Source organism: Pseudorca crassidens, chromosome 2 (genome assembly GCF_039906515.1).
Source record: "Pseudorca crassidens isolate mPseCra1 chromosome 2, mPseCra1.hap1, whole genome shotgun sequence".
NCBI classification, from domain to species: domain Eukaryota; kingdom Metazoa; phylum Chordata; class Mammalia; order Artiodactyla; family Delphinidae; genus Pseudorca; species Pseudorca crassidens.
This window is the reverse complement of record NC_090297.1, coordinates 123,231,924-123,257,530: the sequence shown is the minus strand read 5'-3', so window position 1 is coordinate 123,257,530 and position 25,607 is coordinate 123,231,924. Positions and strand designations below refer to the sequence as shown.

Sequence of the window (25,607 nt, the reverse complement as noted above, 5' to 3'; positions counted from 1 at the left end):
CAATCAAAATAAGTATTTCAAACCTATAAGCATATTGGAAAAAAGATCTATGTAGAAGAACCTTCTTTGTGATAAAATCTAACGCTAAGGCGTAGAAGATTCTCTTCTCTCATAATAGTTGTATTAAAAATTCAGGCAGTTTTGTTCTTTTAAAATCTATTTTGAAGCCTTCTTCTCGTCTATACTAAGAATACCTAGAATTCATCTCTCATTTTAACTGTTAAGGAAATGTTTCTTTCACATATTGCAGAGCTGGGAGAAAATTAGACACCATCTATTTCAGTACTGACTCTACTTTTCCCACCTCCTATCATGCTACACAAAAGGGTTATGTGGTCTCTGAATTAATCAGGTAAACATATCTTTCTTACTGTTAAGTGAAAAGGGAGGATTTACTCCTTTTTCTGTCCCTCTCAAAAATATAAATAAGATGATTCCCTCTTGACTGCTGCTGTTCCAAAGTACAATTACATCTTTGTGGATATTATTAATCATAGTTTCATTATTCAGTTCTAAATCTATCAGACCAATTTATATCACTGAGCTATTGATGCTGTGTTGGGTCCTATATGTTTGGCAGATTCATACATACTTTTTCACTTTGACACTCTTTTCCTAAGACCTGCCCCCTGTTCTATAGAAAGGTATATATCTTCTCTCATTTCTCTTCTACCGCTAGTAAATTTCAATATAATTTCAATCTTTTCTTGACCAATTTTTCAGCTTATCTAACCTGATTTCACTTACGGGCACTACTTTCTTTTCAAACTTCTGAAATGAACTTGAGGTCAAAGGCTTAAAGTAGCCTTTTCTTCACTCTCCGCTGCCGTTTTCAGACCATTTGGTATCATTTTCTTAAAATCCCGCATATATACAAAGAAAATCCCATTAATTTCATCAGTGAATTTAACCTGGGCTAAGAGATGATGACTCCAGAAACCATTCAAAGTAGCTCTTTCTGGTTGTTATCCTCCAACCACATTCTAGGTGTCTTCAATATGAATGTCATATGAGCACTAGAGTATAATAATGGGATTTTCAAATGAATTCTCCCAGTGAATCACCTCTTAATCAATATATATCTTTTATCTATATTCTTGGCAACTTAATTACTTGGGCAACTTTGATCAGGGAAGTGATGCCTGCTGAGCTTTCGTGTCCTCAACAACAGAATTAGACGCCATCACCACCTCACAAGGTTAGTAGGAAGTTACGTGCAAGAATATAGTGCGTGGCACAACCTCCTGTTTCCCACCTCATCCTTTTTAATTGAAAAAAATTTTTTTGTAGTTATTGAAGTATAGTTGATTTACAGTACTGTGTTAGTTTCAGGTGTACAGCAAAGTGACTTAGTTGTATGTGTGTGTGTGTATATATATATATTCTTTTCCAGATTCTTTTCCATTATAGTTTATTACAAGATATTGAACATAGTTCCCTGGGCTAGACAGTAAATTGTTGTTGTTTATCTATCCTACATTGGCTTGTATCTGCCAACCCTTTTCTCTGTATCGTTCCAATTTTAGTATATGTGCTGCCAAAGTGAGCACCCACCTCATCCTTTTTAAAAAATAGATTTAGTGAGGAACAATCTGTATGCCATAAAATTCACCCAATTTAAGTGTAAAATTCAATGATTTTTAATATATTGACAGAGTGGTACACCCACCACCCCAATCTAGTGTATGACTAAAAAAGATCCCTTGTGCCTATTTGCAGTCACACCTGTTCCCACCTACAGCCTCCAGTCACCTGCTTTTTGTATCTGTAGATTTACCTTTCCCAGACATGTCACATAAATGGAATCATACAATTTGCAGTCTTTTGCATCTAGCTTTCTTCAGTTAGCATACTGCTTTCAAGGTTTATCCATGTTGTAGCATGAACCAATACTTCCTTCCGGCTGAAAAGTGTTACACTACATGGATAGACCACATGGTGTTTAATTCATTCATCAATTGATGGGCAATGGCTTGTTTCCAGTTTTGTGGGTTTTTTTTTTTAATTAGTTAATTAAATAATTAATTTTTGCCTGTATTGGGTCTTCATTGTTCAGGCTTTCTCTAGTTGCGGCGAGCGGGGGCTACTCTTCGTTGCGGTGCACGGGCTTCTCATTGCAGTGGCTTCTCTTATTGTGGAGCACAGGCTCTAGGTGCGTGGGCTTCAGTAGTTGCGGTAGCTCAGTACATGTGGTACCGTTGCGGTACCGTTGCGGTGCACGGGCTCAGTAGCTGTGGCTCATGGGCTCTAGAGCACAGGCTCAGTAGTTGTGGCGCACGGGCTTAGTTGCTCCACGGCATGTGGGATCTTCCTGGACCAGGGCTCGAACCGGTGTCCCCTGCATTGGCAGGTGGATTCTTAACCACTGCACCACCAGGGAAGTCTCTCCAGTTTTTGATTATTATGAATAATGCTGTTATGATAATTTGTGTAAAAGTTTTTGTGGAAATGTTTTCATTTCTCTTGGGGGAAATGTCGGGTGGGATGGTAATTTTATGTGTAAAGTTTAAAGACAATGCCGAAGTGTCTTCCAAAGTGGCTGTATCATTTTACATTCCCACCAGCGAAGCATGAAGGTTTCAGTTTCTCCACACCCTTGCCAAGACTTATTATTTTTGGTCTTCTTGATTATAGCCATTCTATTGAGTATGAAGTAGTATCTCATTATGATTTTATTTTATTTTTTTATATGAAAACATTTATTATATTCAAAAGATAAATTTATAATATGTTACACATGAAAAACCTACAAAGCTCCTATGTAGGACAGCTTCTTAGAACATAAAGGTAATTTAAAATTACTATGAATGTACAACATTTTATAGTATAAGCTTCTGTCTGTTTGAACAATGTAATGATTTTTCTTTATGATTAAAACAAGATTCTGCAGTAGTCATCTCTGTAGCTATACAGTGACAGCACTCTGCTGAGCAATAATGTTGAACATCTTTTCATGTGCTTATTAGTCATTCCTATATCTTCTTTGGTATAATGTATATTAAAATCTTTTGCCCCTTTACAATACTAAGTTGCCTGTATTCTTACTATTGAATTTTAAGAATTCTTTATATGTTCTAGATATAATTCCTTTATCAGATATATGATTTACAAATGGAATATCTCTCCATTCATTTTTCTAGAGAGTTTGAGAGAGTATATTTATTTTGTATCTTGCAACAACACTGAATTCATTACTAGTTCTAGTAGGCTTTTGGGTGTGTGAATTCCTTGAGAATTTTATACATATAGGATAATGAAAACAAAGACAGTTTTAACTTCTCCCCTTCCAAACTGGATGTTTAAAATTTTTTTCCATTATTAAGTTGACTATAACCTCTACTACAATGCTAATTAGAAGTCTGCTAGAGCAAACATTCTTGCTTTATTCCCAATCTTAGTGGGGGGAAAGCATTCAGTCTTTCTCCATTTAGTATGCTGTTACCTGGAGGCTTTTTAGTAGATGCTCTTTATCAGGTTAGGAAGTCCCCTTCTATTCCAGGTTTTTATCATGAATGGGTGTTGGATTTTGTCAAATGCTTTTTCTATATCTAGTGAGATGATCATGAGGTTTTGGTCCTTTCTTCTATTACTCTGGTGTACTACATTAATTTATGTTCAGTTATTAAATCAACTTTACATTCCTGGGATAATCCCTTGGTCATAATGTATAATCTTTTTTATATGTTGCTGGATTTGATTTGCTAAGATTTTGTTGAGGATTTTTGTGTACATTTTCATGAGGGATATGGGTTCATAATCTTTTTCTTGTGATAACTTTGTCTGGCTTTAGAATCAAGGTAATATTGACTTCATACAATGAGTTGTTCCTCCTCCTCTATCTTCTGGAAGAGACTGCTAAGGTTAATTCTTATTTCTTTGTGAAATATCTGATAAGAGTTCACTGCTAAAGCCCTCTGAGTCCAGGCATTTCTTTTTGATTCACTTACTTTACTTGTTTTAGGTCTTTTAAAGGTTTTCTATTTCTTTCTGAGTCAGTTTTGGTAATTTGAGTCTCAGAATTTGTCCATTTCACCTAAGTTGCCTAATTTTGGGGGGCAAAAACTTGTTCATAATATTCCAGAATGCTGCATGAGGTAGCAATTCCATTCTTAAATATATACCCAAGAGAACTGAAAACAAATAACCACATAAAAACTTGTATTGAGCTTTGTGATGACCTAGAGGGTAGGATAGGGAGGGTGGGAGGGAGGCTCCAGAGGGAGGGGATATGGGGATATATGTATATGTATAGCTGATTCACTTTGTTGTACAGCAGAAACTAACACAACACTGTAAAGCAATTATACTCCAATAAAGATACAAAAAAACAAACAAACTTGTATTGATACATGCATACTCATAGCAACAGTATTCAAAATGGCCCCAAACTGGAAGCAACTCAAATGTCCATCAACTCCGGAATAATAAACAAAGTATGGTATATCCATGGAATGAAATATCACTCAACTATTAAAAGGAATGAAGTTCCAATATACTCTGCAACATGGATAAACCTTGGAAATATGCTAAATGTAAGAAGCCAGACACAGAGGGTCATATATTACATGATTCCATTTATATGAAATGTCTGAGACAGGTAGATTCATAGAGACAGAGTAAGTAAGGGGAGAAGTGAATGGGGAGAGACTGATAATGGTTATGGGATTGCATACAGTTCATTGTGAAACACTACTTTGGAAAAAGAACTGGAGGCAGAGCTTGTTTAGTTGAGGTTTGTTTTTTTTTTTTTTTTTTGCGGTACGCGGGCATCTCACTGTCGTGGCCTCTCCCGTTGCGGAGCACAGGCTCCGGACGCGCAGGCTCAGTGGCCATGGCTCACGGGCCCAGCCGCTCCACGGCATGTGGGATCCTCTCGGACCAGGGCACGAACCCGCGTCCCCTGCACTGGCAGGCGGACTCTCAACCACTGCGTCACCAGGGAAGCCCTAGTTGAGATTATTAAAGGCTGTGGAATTTTTGCAAGTTCTTAAGACACAGAAGAATACATATCTTTCTGGAGCAGTACAGTCTTGATCATTCATTTTCTATCGTAGAAAAGTTTACCAGGTACAGCCACTATGGAAAACAGTATGGAGGTTCCTCAGAAAACTAAAATACCATATGATCCAGCAATCCACTCCTGGGAATATACCTAGAGAAAACTATAATTCAAAAAGATACATAGGCTTCCCTGGTGGCGCAGTGGTTGGGAGTCTGCCTGCCAATGCAGGGACATGGGTTCGAGCCCAGGTCGGGGAGGATCCTGCATGCCGCGAAGCAACTAAGCCTGTGCACCATGGCTGCTGAGCCTGCGCTCTAGAGTCCATGAGCCACAACTACTGAGCCCGCGTTCCACAACTTGAGGCCCGCACACCTAGAGCCCATGATCCACAACAAGAGAGGCCACCGCAATGAGAAGCCTGCGCACCGCAATGAGGAGTGGCCCCTGCTCACTGCAACTAGAGAGCCCGCGTGCAGCAACAAGGATCCAACGCAGCCAAAAAAAAAAAAAAAAAGATACATGCACCCCTGTGTTCATAGATAGCAGCACTGTTCACAATAGCTAAAACATGGAAACAACCTAAATGTCCATTGACAGATTACTGGATAAAGAAGATGTGGTACATATACACAATAGAATACTACTCAGCCATAAAAAAGAATGAAATAACGCCATGTGCAGCAACATAGATGTAACCAGAAATTACCATACTAAGTGAAGTAAGTCAGAAAGAGAAAGACAAATACCATATGATATCACTTACATGTGGAATCTAAAATTTGGCACAAATGAACCTATCTACAGAACAGAAACTGACTCATAGACACAGAGAACAGACTTGTGGTTGCTGAGGGGGAGGGGGGAGGGAGAGGAATAGACTGGGAGTTTGGGGTTGGTAGATGCAAACTATTACATTTAGGATGGATAAACAACAAGGTCCTAATGTAGAGCACAGGGAACTATACTGAATATCCTGTGATAAACCATAATGAAAAAGAATATAAAAAAAGCATGTCTCGGGCTTCCCTGGTGGCGCAGTGGTTGAGAGTCCACCTGCCGATGCAGGGGACACGGGTTCGTGCCCCGGTCCAGGAAGATTCCCACATGCCGCGGAGCGGCTGGGCCCGTGAGCCATGGCCGCTGAGCCTGCGCATCTGGAGCCTGTACTCCGCAACGGGAGAGGCCACAACAGTGAGAGGCCCGCGTACCGCCAAAAAAAAAAAAGCATGTCTCTATGTGTATAACTGAGTCACTTTGCTGTACAGCAGATTGGCACAACGTTGTAAATCAACTATACTATAATAAAAAAAGATTTAAAAAAATTAAAAAAGGGAAAAGTTTTACCAAGGACCTATTATGTACCAAGCACTATGATAGATACTGGGAAAATAAAAATGACCATGGCAATCACACAACATTTCTCTTAGAAGAGGGCAGACTAAGGGTATGTTTATTCCTTCATTTCTAAAATGCTATCCCAAAAGATGGTAAAGTAATAAAAAAGGGAGTGACAGCTCTGGGAGTGAGATTTCAGAGAACTTGAAAATTTGATATATTTGCAGAAATGAGAAAGAGGTTAAAATTGGGTGGTAGAGAAACCAACCATAGTCCAGAAGGGCACAGTAGAAGACTACAATAGAGGTGGGAATTATTTACCCCAGTGGAGCCCTGAGGGGATTTCAAGCTCCGCGTTGTCAGTACTGAGGCAGGAGTAGGAAACAAGGGCAGAGAACAGGGTGACCAGACTTCACACACCAGCTCTGTCAGTGGGACTTTTCCTCCCCCCACCAGACTTATCACCTAAGCATTAACTAATGTCACCTACTACTCTTCAAAGAAAATAAAAATCTGAGTATGGAAGGTTACGAACTTTAGTGTAAGTGCTGGCATCCCTCTCATTTGAGGAAGGTGTAGGGTAGAGCCTGGTCTGCCTGTCTGCTTTCCACCCACAGGCCCTGAGCAAAGTCTGGCAGTTCTCTCCCCACGTTCACAGCTCATAGCTCCCTTCCAATCAGGGGAAAGGATGCTGAGTAACAGAAGCTACACAAGGGCAGAAAAAATCTTACAAGCTACTGATATTAAGTACTAAGGCCTTGCATTCATCGGTATGACTAAATAATCAAAAATTAACAGACAATGAAAAAATCCACAGCACAAAAGAAATGGAACAAAATAAATAAGCAGAATTGAGGCCAGAAGAAGCAACTTAAATAAAATTCTAATTTGTACTGTATCTACAAATTAAAAATAGATTGCTATAAAAAGGTGGAATCAGAACAAAGAAACATTCTTAGAAATTAAAAATATGATTTTGGAAAAACATACAAATGACAACAATAAAAAATGAGAACACAGGAACAGTTAGATAAAATTCAGGATATATTTCCAAGAATGAAGTATAAAAAGTTAAAAAATGAAAAACACAAGAGAAAAGTTAGAGATATATAGGGCCAATTTAGAGAGTTTAAAGTCTGTTTAAAATATGTTCCAGAAATAAGGAAGAAAGACAAATTACCAGAGTTAAAGAAAGACATTAATTCAAATTGAAAACGCCCACTGAAGGCCAAGGAGGAGAAATTTAAAAGGCCCATGCCTTGATACCTTCTAGTGAAATTTCAGAACTCAAAGGATAACAAGATCCTTAAAGTTTACAGAGGGAAAAACAAATGATCAACAAATCGGAGTTAGACTGAAATCAGACTTTTCATTGGCAACACTGGATGCTAAAATACAACAGAGCAATACCTTCTAAGTTCAAAGGAAAAGTAATTTTGTACCTAAAATTCTATTACTGTACAAACTACAAATACTGTGAGGGCAAAATACTTTTCAGATATGCATGCACTTGGAAATTTTCCCTCCCACATAATCTTTCCAAATAAAGAAAAAAATTACTTGAGAGTGTGCACCAGGCAAAACAAAAAGGAATCAAAGGTAGAGGGAAAAAAAAAAAAGAAAAAGGTAGAGGGAGACATGGGCTCTCAGAAATATTGGATCTAACTCAGGAACACAGTGAAAAGAAGTTAAAATAAGCAATTACAGGGATTCCAAGGAGAAAGTCTTCAGGAAGAAAGTAGATTGCATTAGATAAGCTGTATGATCAAGATACTGGATGTCTTTCATAAATAATATGAGTGAAAGAATATGCTACTTCTGTCAACTGAAAAAAAAAAAAAGCAACATAGAAATGTCAGAGGAAAAGAGGCTATAGAAACTTATGGTCCAAATAGGAAAAAAATTAAAATGAGGCATGATTTTCAGCAACTGCTGACAAGAGGAAGAAAAGAAAATCCATTTGACACTGACTCTTTAACCTTCTCTTTCAAGGAGCAAGGTTTAAGTGTCATAAGATTACATTTTTCACCCTAATCATATGAGCTGTCCCTGAACGATATTTATACAAATGTAATATTATTGTACTCATTTTCTATCGCTATTTAACAAAGTACTACAAATTTAGCAGCGTAAAACAATTGATTCAACTTTGTTGTACAACAGAAACTAACACAGTATTGTGAAGCAATTACACTCCAATAAAGATCTATTTAAAAAATAAATAAAAAGAAAAAAAAAAAACCCACACATTTACTATCTCACAGTTTCTGTGGGTCAGGTGTGCAGGCACAGCCTAGCTGGTGCTCTGCAAGGCCACAATCAAGGGGTCAGCCAGACAGTTCCAGTCTGGAAGCATGACTGGGGAAGAATATGTTGCCAGGCTCACTTGGGTTGCTGGCAGAAATCATTCGGCAGAATCTGCTTGCTGCTCTAGACTAAGTGCCCAGCTTCTTTTTGGCTGTTGGCTGAAGGCCACCCTCAGCGCCTAGAGGTCATCCTCAGTACCCTGATTTGTGAGCTTCCTAACATGGTTGTTTATTTCTTACTTCATCAAACTGGTGAGGAGGGTCTCTAGAGTAAGTCTGGGAACAAGACGGAGTCTTACAAAATGTAATATAATCATGGAGTGACATCCTATCACCTTTGCCACATTTTATTGATGAGAAGCAAACTAAAGGCTCAGCCCACACTCAAGGGGAAAGGATTACACAAAGGCTTGAACACTAGGAGGTAGACACCATGGTGGGGGAGGGCCACCTTAGACTTTGTCTGTTACAATTATAAAGGCTGATTATTTTTTTCTCTTAATTTAGATTTTTCAAGTGTTGAAACTTATTTGCTTCTGATCTAAACATTTTTCATTTTGCAACTTACTTTTTGTGTGTACATAAATTATTTTATTTTTTTAAATTTATTTTAAAAAATTTTATTGGAGTATAGTTGCTTTACAATGTTGTGTTAGTTTCCACTGTACAACAAAGTGAATCAGCTATATGTATACACATATCCCATCCTTTTCGGATTTCCTTCTCATTTAGGTCACCATAGAGCATGGAGGAGAGTTCTCTGTGCTATACACACATAGGTTCTCGTTAGTTACCTATTTTATACATAGTATCAGTAGTGTATATATGTCAATCCCACTCTCCCAATTCATATTGCCCCCTTCCTTCCCCCTTGGTATCCATACATTTGTTCTCTACGTCTGTGTCTCTACTTCTGCTTTGCAAACAAGATCATCTATACCTATAAGTGCTGATCATTAATTTAACATTTTTAGAGACTTCTGCCTTTGACCATAAGAGTAAATGATAGCAAACTTACCCTTACACTATAATAAGAATAGAGAAATATATGAGAAAATGTTTTAGATATGAGAAAATAGGCAGCACAGGGCTGTAATCCCTGAAGAAAAGGAAACAAATGATGTGAGCCCTATAATCACCTGGACTTTACTTGGAAGCACTTTCTAAACTGCTGCACCAGAAGAGGAAACTAAGTAGAACGCAGCAATTTCAATCATTTGAGGAGACAAAGACCGCCGCTGGATGCTGAAATGGCTGGAATTTGCAGGAGAGAGTACTGGAAAGAAAGAAACTAATAGAGAAAGAACTCTAGAAATGTGCATAGGGGTTTCCTAGAATCTTTGGTTGAATACTAAATTGCACACGCACAGGGAAACCCCATGAGTCCAGGCAGGGAGGCTGTAAACTGAATGATCCTTGGAATTCATGCAGGACAGGGAGATAGTCCAGTTCCAGCTACACAGACAGTAGAGACTATTGAATATCTGGGCATTTATTAGAGACCCCAGAAGAGTCACACCTTAAACTAGTGAAGGCTACTCTAGGGCCAATCTAATAAAGCTTAAAAAATAAGCCTTGAAAGGATCAAGCTGATCTGTAGTAACCTATCTGTCTGCCAAAGCAAACTCAAAAACTCTTTCAAGGAAGACATCAAAATCCAGATGTGTAATCCCCTTGAGTATAGGCAGATCTGTGAATACGACGGGAGATGTGGTAGCCACTCCTTTAATTGGGTTCTATCATATGACAAAGGCGAGAGGACTGACTACCTTATATTGCATAAGACCCTCCATAGCAGCCGACTGGAGAGAGAGTCTCATGTTGCCTTTGAAGAAGCTGCCATGTCGTGAGAAGGTCATGAGGCTAGGACTTGGGGTTAGCCTGTAGGAGCTGAGAGTGATCTAGCTGACAGCCAGCAGAAAAAAATGGGGACTTCAGTCCTATAACCACAAGGAACAGAATTCTGCCAACTAATGAACTTGGAAGATCCTGGGTGTCATATGAGGTCACAGCCCCAGCCAACATCTTGATTTCAGCCTGGTAAGTCCCTGAGTAGAGGACCCAGCTCTAACCCATGCCTAAACTTCCAGCCTACAGAACTGTGGGATAGTAAATGAATATTGGTTTAGGCCACTAAGTTTGTGGTAATTTGTTACACACCAACAGAAAACTGATATGCTTGGAAAGAAGACAACAGTGTCTGCTCTTACCACTTCCCTCAGCTGGAATTTCTAGTCTATGCAATATTTATCAATCAAGGTGAAACAAAACCTATTTCACTGTTATAAGCGATGAAAAATAGCCCTGAAGTATATGAAGTGATGTTCAACTTCACACGATTAGAAAATTGAAATTTAAAGTACATTGAGATACAATTTCTAACATACCAGGTTGGTAAAAATTAAAAAGTGTAACATTCTGTTGTGGAGGCTATGGGGAAACTGGCCCTCTCATGTATTGTTAGTGGGAATGAAAATAAGTACTATCTTTTTGGAAGGCAATTCGATAGTATCCAACAAAACAACAGTATCCAACAACACATAGGTGTGTACCTTTTGACCCAGCAATTCTACTTCTCGAAATTTACCCTCAAGACACATTTCCAACAGTACAAAAATACATATCCACAAGGTTATTCCTAAAGCATAGTCTATAATTACAAAATACTAGAAACAAACTCAATGTCCATACAACAGGAATGGGATTAAATAAACTGTAGTACATCCACATAATAGTCTACAACAATGAAACAGAATAATTAAGATTTCTATGAACTAATGTGGAGTGATTGTCAGGATACTTTGTTAAGTGAAAAAACTGAAGTGCAGATGATCACCTAAATATGATACCTTTAAAGTAACAAACAAGGGTAAATTAAAAAAGAAAAAAATCTCTCCTCAATAGTTCAAAAGAAACACAGGAAGGGCATAGATAGGAATGGGATGGAAAGGATACAGAGAATTATGATAGAAGGGAACGACATTTTTCTGAGGAGAACTTTTTGTATAGTCTTACCTTTTAAAACCATGTTAATATCTCATATTCTTAAAAAAGTCACAAGGATAGGAGGAGAAACACTAACACTGAATACAAACAAAACAAATAAACTGACCTGAATTTCAAATGAATAATGTTACTACGCTGAAGAGGATATAAAAAGAACTAACCAAAATAACTTTTGAACACAGTATTTGGGCTTTATGCCTTTAGGCTTAAGACGAGAACTCTAAATTGAACTGAATTAGTAGGTCTTTTCTTTTCAGAGGCATGGGTTAGCAATTTTGAAACCACTTTCTTTTCACTATAGGATTGAACAGTTAAGTAACTTGTTATTGTTGATAATGGGAGCCAGGTTACACATTGTCACTGAGAAGGGAGTTAAAATATGGAAAGAGGTTAGGATAGAAAAGAACGAACTACAGGATATTGGATTGGAATTGGAGATATCAGTATGAGCTCATGGATTTGAAGGAGGCTGATTCTAGGCCAGAGGCAGAGAAACTTTAAGATGAAGCTGAACATCTTGTGTGCTAAAAAATAAGGAAGCACTCAAAGAATGCTAGGGACATGTCAAAAGGGCACAGGAGCCACCTTGAAGTAGTTCCCATTGGCTAAATCTGGGACAATCTGAATACTACAATAAAAAGTGATAGTAGGATTCTAACCTACTGAATACCGAATGATTTCTGAGTCCATATTGATACAGATAGCCTGGAACTGTTATTACTCATATAATTCCATCATTTCTTCTACATTTATTAGTTGGCTTTCAACTGTAAGGATGAACTTTTCCTTTTCCCCTATATTTCTTGTTTATTAAAAAATAGACAGTAAAGTATTCAGGGGAAAAGGGCTTATCTGTAACTTGCTCTTACAACAGTTCAGAAAAAAAATCACATACAGAAACACAAAGAGAAAAAGGAGAAAGCAAACATAGTAAGATTTTAATATTTGGAGAATGTGAGGAAGAGATTTAGGATTTCTCTGAACTATTCTTATAACTTTTCTGTAAGTCTGAAATTATGTTAAAATAAAAAATTTAAGAAAAAGCTCTATGTACGAAGGTGTTCATTATAGCATTATTTATAACAGTGAAAACTTCATTCATTTAATAATTACTGGGTATCTTACACTCTACGTAGTGTGCTGGACACGAGGAATACAATAGCAAACAAGCAAGACCAGTTACGTGGCTTAGAGATTGAGAGGTTTCCTGGGATGTAATATTTGCAGGGCTCAAACTGGAAGAGTTGGTCACCCTCGGTTGAACTTAACCATGATGGTAACATATGGAAATGGTTATGAAATTACAGTACAACCATTTGATATAAGGGCAAGAGTAGAAAAGTAAAAACTATAATAACAGAGGAAGATACTTATTATTAGATGTTAAGCTAAAAATAAAGGATACAGTATAAATACTATTAGAATTGTACATCTATGTACATATAAAAACAGATATAAAGACAAAATAAAAATAGTACTCACGGTGATTGTGTCTTTCCTATTTGAATTTCCTATGTTAAATATTTTAATGATTAAAGAAAAATTTCATTCCAAAAGTTACTAACATTTCAGAAAACTGTCATAATTAAATCTAAATAAATGGGCCAAGTAATTGAGTTTAAGAAAATCTGACTAGGCAGTTAAGATCACCAAAAAATAAAAAAAATTTTAGCTAGTTTTGAGCATGTATATCTTCTTAAAATTACCTTCTGCCTCAGATTTGTGCCATTTTTTAAGAAATCTGCAAAGCTATTGCTCTTAATGCCTGAACCATTAGGAATTTTTTGGCAAAAGATGGGTATCTTTAAACCTAATGTAATATGACTTATGATTTGTTTGGAAGGTAAAGTACACAATTTACCAGCCAGTGGCAGTCAGGGTAGACAGTAAGTTCCTCAAAGATAGGAATTTCATGTTCCTGGTGCCCAACACAGCGGCAACCAATCACCAACAGTTTGCTTTTTAAGCTGAGGTGCTGAATACTATACACTCTTGAACAGAGGTTTTTAATTTGCCTCTAAGGCATCCAGAAATGGCAAGGCTTGGTAAGGTGGGGACTGATGAGGTTTGTGATTTATAAACCTCCTTGTAATCTTACTAAAAATTGTGGGTATGTCTACTTTGTGAGGGGAAAAGTTTATAGCTGTCACCAAAGTTTCAAAGAGGTCAAAGACCCAAAAGAGGTCAAAAGTACTGTTCTGAATAAACAAACAATATTATGAAAATTTCTAATGACTTAGAAATTTAGTAACTACATAAAGCCATTTATTCAATTTTTATATCATGGTTAGGTCACTTAAAATATGAGTGAAAAAAACCAAATTCCCCAACTCTAGGTTAAATTTAAGCTTGAATATGAAAGATCAAAAATCTGTCCAATGATTTACTAGCATATATCAACCTGGTGAATAATTACAGAATGTCTTCTGCTTTATGTATCACTAGATAACTTCTGATGACAACACTAATTTATTTTAGATGTATCTGGAAAATGTGCCACGTAAAGGGAAAACATTTATTTATTCATTTTATTGTGAATGTGCCAAGCACTGATATTTCAAAAGGAATATTCAGATCTTTTGAGAAGTACAAGGTCTACTGGAAAAGAGAGAAGTATAAAATATAATTGTTTATAATATAGGCAGGTAGAAACAAACAGTTTCCTGAAGAAGCTGAAGAGTATATCCAAGAAGAATTGATATCTAAGCTGGAGTAGTTTCATCACTAACAGAAAGAAGTGGAGGCTGGGATGGACAACATTTTACGCTATGGGCATGTTTACAAAGGTAGTAGGAATCCTCTTTTGTGTTGAGGATGGGATGGAGAAAAGACTAGTGAAAGATAAGGTCCAGGCTGGATACAGTCTATGAATTCATGATACATTTGGACGTTTTCCTGATTGCAGAAACCTGCAGCTATTAAATGTTTTTAAGGAGAGGAGGAGTTAATTGAAAAAAAGTAACTCTGGGACTTCCCTGGTGATCCAGTGGTTAAGACTCCATGCTTCTACTGCAGGGGGTGTGAGTTCGATTCCTGGATGGGGAACTAAGATCCTGCATGCCATGCAGTGCGGCCAAAAAAAAAAAAAAAAAGTAACTCAGGAAGCAACGTAGAAGACAGACTAATGCGGGAAAGAAAAAGATAAAATCTTTACGTGAAAGTATTCTTTCTGGAAAAATGTATTATGCCTGATTTCTTTTTAGAGTTCAGGTTTTCATATATAACTTTCTTAAAAAAAGCAATACATATTTTTAGTTAAAACCTTAATTTACAACTTAATGGCAGATTCTCATAGAAACTTAGCATGGGCCTATCATTTGCCTAACAGCTGCACCGCCTGGCTGCTGCTTACCTGTAACAGAGAGATTAGTTACCGCGGCACTGGTTAAAGGAAGGACTGGATTGACTGTGAGGGTAGTTGCTGCGCTGCTTGTCACAAGGCTTGGCGTGGTTGCCACCTAGAGGTCAGAAGTGAAAATATGCAGAAGCATTTAAAAATCAAAATTAAAAAATTTAAGTCCATATTGTAGATTTATTTTTCCTATAAAATTTTTAAAATTCCAGATACAATAGAATAAAATAAAAGGGCCTAAAAAGAAGTGATTTTATTAATTACTCTTTGATCTTGGAATTGAGAAAACTGGCTTATGTTGAAAGGTTCCTTTTGAATAGATGGTTTTTCACTGATGTTACTAATGGCTTTGCCCAAGTTTTAAAAAGAAATTAATAAAAACAAATTTCCATATTTCAATAGTGTTTAGCAAGACAGAAATATTACACCAGTTATAAACTTAATCTAAACAAGAAAACTATTCAAGGAGATCATGGGATCTGGGGTTCTTGTATTGCTTCTGTTTTCAACTATGTGGGGACAAGACTGTCTTGGTTTTGTTTTTAATGAAATGATATTAAGGAAAGAATGTAAAACAAATTTTTAAAAACTGACAGTTTGTTTTTGAAATAAGATAAATATTTCTACATTTTTGTAAGAAACACTGCCTTCCTTCTATCCTTCCCTCCTTCTAGAATAAATCCCAAACACAAAATAGTCACCTCCATAAAACAAAACTGTACCTAATGACTATCTTTTTCATAACTACTATCTCATGAACTTTATGATTAAAGCCTCACCATTTAACAACCATAGGCTTCACTTGATAAACTAGTAAGTGCTATTAATGATGACCTTAGTTTGAAAAGCCTGCCAGTATAGAATAATATTCAAATAAATTAAAAATCAATTAACAAGAAAGTATCAGAAATGCAAACTCAACAATATTCCCATCTTTGGAATCCTGGTTGGAAATGTGGCATCATATTTACAGTTGTCCTAAAGATCAAGGGAGTCACATGACCACTATATGTTCCTTCAGTCTAGCAATACTTTACTCAGTGAGGTTATAAATAAAAGGCCCACATGTTTGTGAAAATCTGAGACAATTGTTTTAATACAAGTTCAGAGCTAAAGGTTATCTGGGAATTTACTGTCACTTAATCATGTATGTGTAAGTTTAATAAATTGGGCTTTAGAACCCAACATGAATAAAGTGCAACTAAAGATTTTTTTAGATAACTGGAATTTGCCACAAATTTACTCCCAGTTACAGAGTAACCTAATAAACTACATCAGAGAAGAGAATAATAGAACTGCAGAGAAACAGGAAAGGATTAAAACTGTTTCCTTTAAAAAAGAAAGATCAGTAAGTTCTTGGGTTAATAATGACATTTAATTACTTTTGTAACATTTAAAATATAAATTTATATATCTTTATTCAACATGAATATACACAATAAATTCCTATAATGAAATAAATTCATTTGATAGGGTATTTGTAAAATTGTAAAAATTAACCCTTGAGAATGCCTCCCTATTTTTCATCCTTACCAGTGAGGTCGGGCTGGGGAAAATTGCTTTGATAGGTGAGCTGCTGGTCCCACCACTGCTCGGTGGGTTGATTCTTTTTTCTTTCTGGCGGCGGTTACAAAACCAAACACGTATCACCTCCTTTTCCATATTAAGTTGATCAGCAATCATGGTGATCTCTTCCGAGGTAGGCTTTTGATTCTGAAGAGGGAAAAAATAAATCACCTTTTGGAAAAACTTTTTGAACTACTGACATAACCATGTCATTAAATGAATAAACAAATGGGGAGGAGGAACAATAAGAGAATGAAATTGGGATATACAAGGCCATATTATTCCACTTTCAACAAAGAACTTCTATAGACACATTCTAATGAACATGTATTCATTAAATGCAGTCATATTAACTTAGAATAAGTTATTATTGAATATTTATATATTTTTTATTTTAAGGGCAATTAATCGTGAATGAAACCAATACCTTATTTATTAGTGGGAATTTAGGAACTTCCCCAGTGCTTCATGCACATAACCTCACTTGGACAATGTGAGGCAGGCCATAAGCCTGCGGGGCATGAAAGGCAGTTATTTTACAGATAAAGGGACTTCAGCTTAGGAAACCACGTAACTTGACCAATCACACAGTTCATAAGTGGCAGAGCAGATAAAGACTCCTGTTTCAACGCTCCTTCCATGGTGCTCAAGGCTTTTCTGAATTAGAGAAGTCAAAATTTTGTTGGAAGCTTTGATTGTGATATTCTCTGGTACCAGAAAAACAAACAAAAAAAACCACACCAAAGACCTGTTGAAATAACTTGAACTCTATAGCTCATCAAGGCCTTCAGGGTTCTGGTTCCAAACACTACAGTTTAGCCAAACCAAACTACTTTTGTTTCCCCTGATGCATGTCATGGCTTTTCTCTCTGGATGCCTCTGCTTGAAGCGCTTTCCCCCCACCTCTCCCTACCTGTGGAATTCCTATGTATCCTACAGCTGCTGCCTGCCTCTCCCACTTTGAGTGCTCACATGGATCTCTAAGCCTGGTCTCTCCTGAACCCTGAAGCACTCTGGTTTTGTTTCCTTATGTTCAGTAACTTACTTGTTCTCATTGTCTCCAATACGTTTATAAGCATCCATTAGGGCTGAAGCTTATAAGTCCATATTTTATGGTCTACGGCAGTGGTTCCCAACCTTTATGGCACCAGGGACCAGCTTCATGGAAGACAATCTCTCCACGGACAGGGGTGGAGGGGTGTGTGTGTGTGTGTGTGTGTGTGTGTGTGTGTGTGTGTGTGTGTGTGTGTGTGTGTGTGTGTGTGTGTCTGGCTCAGGTGGTGATGCAAACGATGGGGAGTGGCAGGTGAAGCTTTGCTCACTCGACCGCCACTCACCTCCTGCTGTGCGGCCCGGTTCCTAACAGGGAACCAGGGACCTCTTGGGGACGCCTGGTCTACGGCACTTAACAATAGTATTATACAGACAATCCCATGTATATGAAAAGTAAAAACCTCACTAACCTCCAAGAAACTCTTCTCTAAGGCCACACGGATGTTGGTCTCTATGCTGGTGCGTTTCTTCCTCCTACGGTTCAAGCCCTCAATTCCCATCCCTGGAGAATTCAGGGCACTTGGGCTGGAGAGAGCCGAATCAGATGAGAGGTTCTCTGTAAGAAAGAAGAAAACACATAAATCAAATCAGCTGAGCATGATTCATGCGCACAATACATGTATTAACAACAACAATAAAACTGACCAAAGTATTTTAGGCTAAAAGCAAGGATGAAAGGTTTTCATAACCTACATTAAAATATTGTTCACTACCATGGATCTTTCTGCTGTTCTTATTGGCAGTCTTTGTCTCAGGATGGTTGACCATACTGTCATTGCTATTCTTTGATTCGTTTCTGAGAAAGCAGTTTACTATTCCTATCCTTACTCTCAGCTCTACCTCTTCTGAGTTGTGCTCTTATGTTTTGGTTTTGTTTGCTTATTTATTTATTAGCTCTAGGGATAAAAGAAAGAAAGCTTTTTGGAAATTATCAAATGTTTAACATTTATCTTGCAAATGACCTCTCATTTTATTTCACTGGTATTCCTCCCCTTCCCCCCAAACCAAACAAATAATGAAACATTTCTAAACTATTTAAACTTTAAACAAGGTTCTGTCATTTAACAGTTTAATGACCCTGAGCATGTTACAGACATCTCTGAGTTTCTTTCCACTCTCTATATAAAATGAGATGGAGGGGGCAGACCAGTGGTTCTCACCTGTGGAACTCAGAAAGATTCCAGATGCTGAGGCCATACCCAGAACTACGAAATCAGACTGTCCAAGGTTGGGAGTTACAGGTTTGCCTTTTCCAAAGACCTGAATTTTGTTCATATCTACAATGAGAACCATAGTCTAGGGGATCTCTAGGGTTTCTTATAGCTCTCATAGTCTATGATTCCGTGACTCAAAATTCAAAATTTCCAAAGGGAAACTTCAGCACAAAACACATTAAGTTAAAACTAACAGCTCAATTTGTGTATAAAATTGGTGGTCATTTTTTTAAAATTGAAGTATAGTTGATTTACAATATTGTGTTAGTTTCACGTATACAGCAAAGTGATTCAGTTACATATATTTTTTCAGATTATATTCCATTATAGGCTATTATAAGATACTGAATATAATTTCCTGTGCAATACAGCAGATCCTTGTTGCTTATCTATTTTATGTATACTAGTAGTTTGCATTTATTAAACTCATACTCCTAATATGTCCCTCCCTCCCTCTCCCATTTTGGTAACCGTAAGTTTGTTTCTATGTCTGAGTCTGTTTCTAAATGTATATAGACTCATTTGTATTATCTTTTAGATTCCACATATAAGTGATATCATATAGTATATGTCTTTGACTTACTAAATTTAATATTCTCTAGGTCCCCTCTTCAACTTCCTTCAACTGTCTCTCACCCTGGGCTCAAATACAAGAAATATTCGAAAGCTAAAAATTATTGCTGATTATGTACCTTGTAATTACTAGCCTACTTAAATGAATTAGCTCTCTGATTTATGTAGTCATAATTTATATTGCTCCTCCAAAGATTGTGAGCTTCAAGGTTCTGTAGTACCAATAATGTAATAAGAAATATAAACCCCAATTAATACAACAATCCCTCCTATACAATTTCAATGAACAATGAGGAAATGTTTTATACATTCACCCACCTGCATCATTTAGCCACTTCTCCAAAAGTGGCTTTAACTTGCACATGTTCTTAAAGCTGAGGTTCAAGGCTTCAAAACGAGAGATGGTAGTTTGGCTGAAGTCATTTCCATACAGTTTACCCATAGCGAGCCCAACATCGCCCTGCAGAGTAATACAGAAGAGGAGAGGGGAGAGAAAGAGAGGGAGAAAAGGTTCATCTAATGTTATGGTCTTCACTCGAGGGTGCTGCTCCAATAACTGTTCCAGACAAAGAACCAACAATCATTCCATTTACTGGGTCCTACAAAAACATCCATTCCTAAGCTGAGCACAGTATTCCAGTGAGGACTCTGTTAGTTAGGTCTTGACTGTGACAACATTCAAAACTGTTCCATATTCCCTCCATCTTGAATCTCTTCTTGCTACCTTATGTAATAATTGAGATATCAAGTGTTTCTACTAACTCTCAAAAGGTAGTGCTGAAATTCTACCAAGTCCCTTAATTGATGCAACCAAAGTGATCTAAGTAATCTTTAAAAATCAGTTAACCTGTATCACCTACAGGGTTAACAGATGTAACTGTCTGGATAACCTTAGGTATTTCTGAACTAACCAAACTTCCCGTAAATCACTTTAAAATTTAGAAATAATGCCTCATTCTTTTATTTTTTTCCTGTAAAGCATTTCTGGAAGCAGTGAAAAAAATCTCCTTTCCACCCTTAGTTTGGATTTCAAAGTTTGTTACAAAAACCAGGTATTCTAAAAAGACTACTTTTGTAACCATTATAGAGATAGAAATTCACAGTAGAGAGGTTTGACCCATTTAGTCAAACCTTTATGGGCACTGGAAACTTGGTAACCTTACAGCAATAGAACAATGATCCCCTGAATATATTACAAAAAATATCTTTCTCTATAAGCCTATAACCTTTGAAATGTATAGAGTGCTTTTCCTCCAGCTGAATCTCTCTTGTTAAAGCTGAAAAAGGCATATCTGAATAGTTATTGTATATATAGATAATAGAAGCTCATGGGGTGGAAATAATTCACGCTCTCATTTCAGTTAGTTCAGTGACAGGGCAGAAAAGCAACATTTCTGGTCCAAAATACGACATAGCTAATTCCACTAGAGACAGCCAACTCCCAACTATCCTGACAACACTCATTTTGAATTAGGATTATCCCAGTCCTTTGATTTCTCTCCACTACAATCCATCTTTTGGATAGTACATTGTTTATTAGCACCTGCATTAGGGGTTAGTCAGGGAAAAGAAAACATTTCTTTTTAAACTCCAATTTCTTACTGGGGAGCAACTTCTGATAAAAAGTTTAATAGAGGAGAAATGTTAGAACTGTACGATAAAATGAGACATTGAGAATACCTGAACTCCAACTGATCTATATTCTAATCTTTCCCATAGGATAGATGGGCATTTAAATAACCACCAGCCACATGTGGTTATTTAAATTTAAATTAATTCAAAATCAGATAAATTAAAAATTTAGTTCCTTAGCACTATTAGCCACCTTTCAAGTACTCAACAGCCACATGTGGATAGTGGCTATTGTACTGGATGGCACAAATACAGAACATTTCCATCATCACAGAAAGTTTTACTGACACCTCTAAATATACTATCTCACAGAAGTAGAGCAAAAGTAGACTGCTTATTGATTTCCTTCCAATTGTAGTAAAACCCAAAGAACCAGGACAGTGTGAGTAGAGCATAAGTGTTATCCATTTTCTCTATATACAAATATATCTATAAATATATTTGTAGATTTTATCTACAGTGTTATCTCTATACATTTATTAAAGCTGACTTCATTTAGTGAACAAATATTCACTAGGTGCCTACTACACGTCAGGCATTGAACTATGCTTTGTGTGTCACATATATTCATGTCTTGGTCACTTTGTTTAGATTACAGCTTTCTAGAAAACTAAGGCCAACTAAACCCTGTAACTCTTTGAATGTAAGACCTGCTGTAGAAGTCAGATGGTAATAAATGTTTTCTGACATTATAATTGCATAATTCACTAAAAATTGTTCACAAACTTCTGTAATACCTTTCTATGAAAAGTAACAATAATGACAATATAAAAAAAATGAAATACCTATTCAAAAATCACATCAAAATAAGAAACAATGCCTTCAGTTGGTGGCTGGAAATAAAGCTAGGCCATCAACTAACGCAAACTATGGCAATAAATGACAAATCCACTTAACTGAGATTTATAATACAATTGTACTTCACATTTAAAGGATTTCATTGACTAAAAATCAACAGGTACCTCAGTTAATATACTAATTTTCACTAATTTGATATAAGCTTGGTTTAGTGCTTTTATAACTCACAACCATCTTAGGTTCTCCCCCTCACAAAAGTAAATGTTTGAAGCAGTTGACTCATACCTAATCTGAACTATATTATATCCCTAAACTGAACTATACTGTATCTGAACTATATTACATGTATATATTTTAAAAAGCAAAGGAAAAAAGAAACAAAGACTGGGATTAGGATATAATTAATGTATCACATGTGATGGATGGTGTTAGACTATGGCATGCCTTCTAATTATGTAATGACATCTATAGTAATCCTTAATAACCAATTATAAAGTTAGAAAACAACTACTGTTTAAAACACCTAATAACATGTATATTTACTCAGAGAATAGAGATTTGTTTGTTTGTTTGTTTCAACTAATGACTGGAATGTCTAACTTACCCTCTGTGTGTGTGTATAAATAAATTAGATACAAAGCAATGTTTAAAAAACTATAGTTGAGGTATCTGACTTAAAAAAAAACGTTGATCTTCCCATTCTGCACCAGTAATTATGTGCCTTAGTCCACACAGTCAAGGTCTGTGAAATGTTGCCACTGCTAAAGTCAAAGTCATTTTGAAAAATAAGGAAGAGCTGTGCCAAATAATAGAATAAAACCATACAGCAGAACACCAGACCATAGGGAAGCTCTTTTATAGAAAAAGGAGAGAGAGAGAGAGAGAAAGAGCAACAACCCTGGCAGTATGTTGGGTCAAATGCCACAAAAAGGCAAACCACTATCTGGGTAAAAGTTAAAGATTTTTAAAGGCCTTAACATCCCTGGCATATCACTCAGGCAACAATCTCCTAGGAAACGTAAGAGTATGCTGTGCTAATAGCCTAAGAGCTGAAGCATTGCTAAACATGCCAACCTTATACTTATTTAAGCTTATTAATTTACCCCTATTGATCTAGTTGTATCTTTTAGCTTTCTTTTTTGAAAACAAGCCACATGGTTTAGATGTTTAAAAAGTACTAAAATCTTTCTGAATTGTAATTTGTTCCTTCCCAACTGAGACTCCTCACAAATATGTGCATTTTCTCTAAAATTACATCTATTAAAAAAAAACATTTTATGTTCTCAATAAATAGTTTCTTTGAGCAAAAATAAATTACCAAAGAAATATAAGGAATAAAAGCCTGTTCTTAAAAACACAGGGATGTCATTTTGGAGGAGCCCAGTGACCGCACTAGGCTCACTAGTGAGTAGGTGGCACACTACTGTACTTTCAACATAAAATAATTTGGATAGTATTTAAGTGGTGGCTTAAATTTCAAACAGTAATTATATTCTCTGGGAAAAAACCATCATGTTTCTCCTGATTCCATTAAAATGCCCAATCCAATCTATACTTCAGTAATTTTATTTCACCTAATGATCCTATATCATTTTACATAAATGTCATTCAGTTTAATTCTTTTCCTGCTTTAAAAAGTATTACTTGTGACAGGTTAATTAAAGAGTGAGTCAGTAGGAGTGCTTGGGCAAAACCCATATACCCCAACACCTGTTTAAACCATTAAGCTTATTATACTTTAAAAGCCGTCTGCTAGGTGACATTTTAAAGAATTAATTTGGAATTTTCATCTTCAACAGATTCCCATTTGATTAATCAGTCTCAGTTCGGGCTTTGTGTGTGTGTGTGTGTGTGTGTGTGTGTGTGTGTGTGTGTGTGTGTGTGTGTGTGTGTGTGTGTGTGTGTGTGTGTGTGTGTTTCCACCACCCCTTTCTCTCTTCCAAAAAATGGTTTTAAACAAGTCTTTCAAACATTTCCCCTTTCAGCTACTATAAAAGACCTTGTAATCTTTACTCCTCTCAATCTTACACATATGTAGCACGAAGGTCTAGAACCAGATGTTTTTCAAATAACAAAGCCCTCAGTATAGTTATATCATCCTCCAACGTAATCTTTTAAATTCTCACCATGTATTGGTATTATTCTAATTTCAGAGGCCTGTGTTCTGAGAGAAATCTTAACGATTTTAACCTAACAATAAATTATAAATTTATAAATGAATACATACGATGAAAGTCTAAACTTATAAATGCAGAAAATGGCTAACAACAAGTTACAGTCTAAAACTGAAAAAGAAGGCTGAGAAATATATTGCTCCTTAGAAGTCTCTTTGGACATGGAAAGCAAATATTTGGACCCAGCCAAGGAGGGAAATCTAAGTTAAAGGTGGGTTCATCTTACCTGAGTGAATCCAAGTTTGATTCGTCTTTGTTTGAAGGTCTTGGCAAATTGCTCAAGCTCCTCAAGGTCACTGGGCTCCTCCAAGCTGGGAGTATCAATTCGCTTTGGTGTTGACTGGCTCTGTGGAAGTGTCTGAATTGGGGTTGCTGCTATTGTGCGTGTTGGGGTGGCTGGCTGCTAGAGAAGGAACAAAAGAATAAGAACAAACATACACCAAGATATTTAAGTTTATATCCGGAATGGCTGCAAGTAAACAATTTAAGGAAATGGCTGTATTCAAGAACTATGAAGACCATGTGTCACTGTAGAAGGTACAACATAATACCCAGTGAGAAAAGCAGAGTGTGATGCTATATACACTACAGTTACAGTTAAGGTTAAACATGTAAGTCTATGGAAAAGACTTGAATACACAAAAATGAAATCCATTGTCTTTGGGTTTTCAAATGGCTTGAATACATGCATCTCATGCCATTTAATAAATCAGTCTTTATTTTTAAGAATCTATATCATAATAAACATGCCACTTAAACTATAAGTTTCAAAACAGCAGAGACCATACCCGTCTTATCACTATCATTATCTCCAACTTGTAACACAATATTATAAAAAACATATAAGATTATTAAAACTATTTTAAGGGGGAAAAGTAAATCACCTACAGTTTAAATAACAATAGCTTCACTTCAGTCTACTTGTTCAAGTTTTCATCCATAGAGCTACATTTTTTATGCTGTTTTTAATTTGTTGCACTAAATTTAATCTGTAAATGTTTCTCACAAATTACAATTTTCAAATCTCTACTAACAAGGCATACATCCCACAGATCGGAGTAATTTTTAAAATATGATTAATACATTGGAATGGACCATAGGGCATAAAATCGAAGAGTGAACTTTTTTTATTTAATTGAGGTATGACTGACATACAAAAAAGCTGTACACGTATAATGTATACATCTTGATGAGTTTGAAGATTAAATAAACATCCATGAATATATACCATCACCATATACAATGCCCTAAATTTATCCATTACCCCTAGAAGTTTTCATCCTCCCTCAGATCTACGTTCTTAACCTTAACTGTAATTATGGTAACAATTTTATACTCTGCTTTTCTCACTTAACATTATGTTTTAATTTTTTTCCCTATGTTGTTTCAATCATTGTAATTATCATTTTCAAAGGCTGACTGAAAGGCAATATTATCATAATTTATTTAACAATTTCTTCATTGCTAGGCACTTTTTCATTTGTTTTCACTAACAGGCAACACCACAATGAAAAACTCTTGTGCATACAGTTCTGTTTTCCACCTTTGTAATTAGTTCTTTGAGATAAATTTACAAAGGATTTTCTATAACTGGAT

The 25,607-nt window shown here is 36.4% G+C and overlaps 1 protein-coding gene across 5 annotated transcripts in view; it reads right to left on the bottom strand.

Annotated features, from left to right (window-relative positions):
* POU2F1 (POU class 2 homeobox 1) overlaps window positions 1-25,607 on the bottom strand; it is a 184,863-nt gene that overhangs the window by 19,011 nt on the left and 140,245 nt on the right. For 3 of the 5 annotated variants that reach the window (XM_067728526.1, XM_067728530.1, XM_067728528.1), the window contains 5 exons: window positions 24,238-24,414; window positions 19,726-19,867; window positions 18,031-18,176; window positions 16,535-16,714; window positions 15,002-15,107 (listed from right to left, as the gene is read on the bottom strand). In XM_067728526.1, coding sequence (XP_067584627.1) covers window positions 15,002-15,107; window positions 16,535-16,714; window positions 18,031-18,176; window positions 19,726-19,867; window positions 24,238-24,414 — 751 coding nt within the window. The remainder of the gene's footprint in view (window positions 1-15,001; window positions 15,108-16,534; window positions 16,715-18,030; window positions 18,177-19,725; window positions 19,868-24,237; window positions 24,415-25,607) is intronic. The other 2 variants (XM_067728527.1, XM_067728531.1) reach the window with 1 other exon arrangement.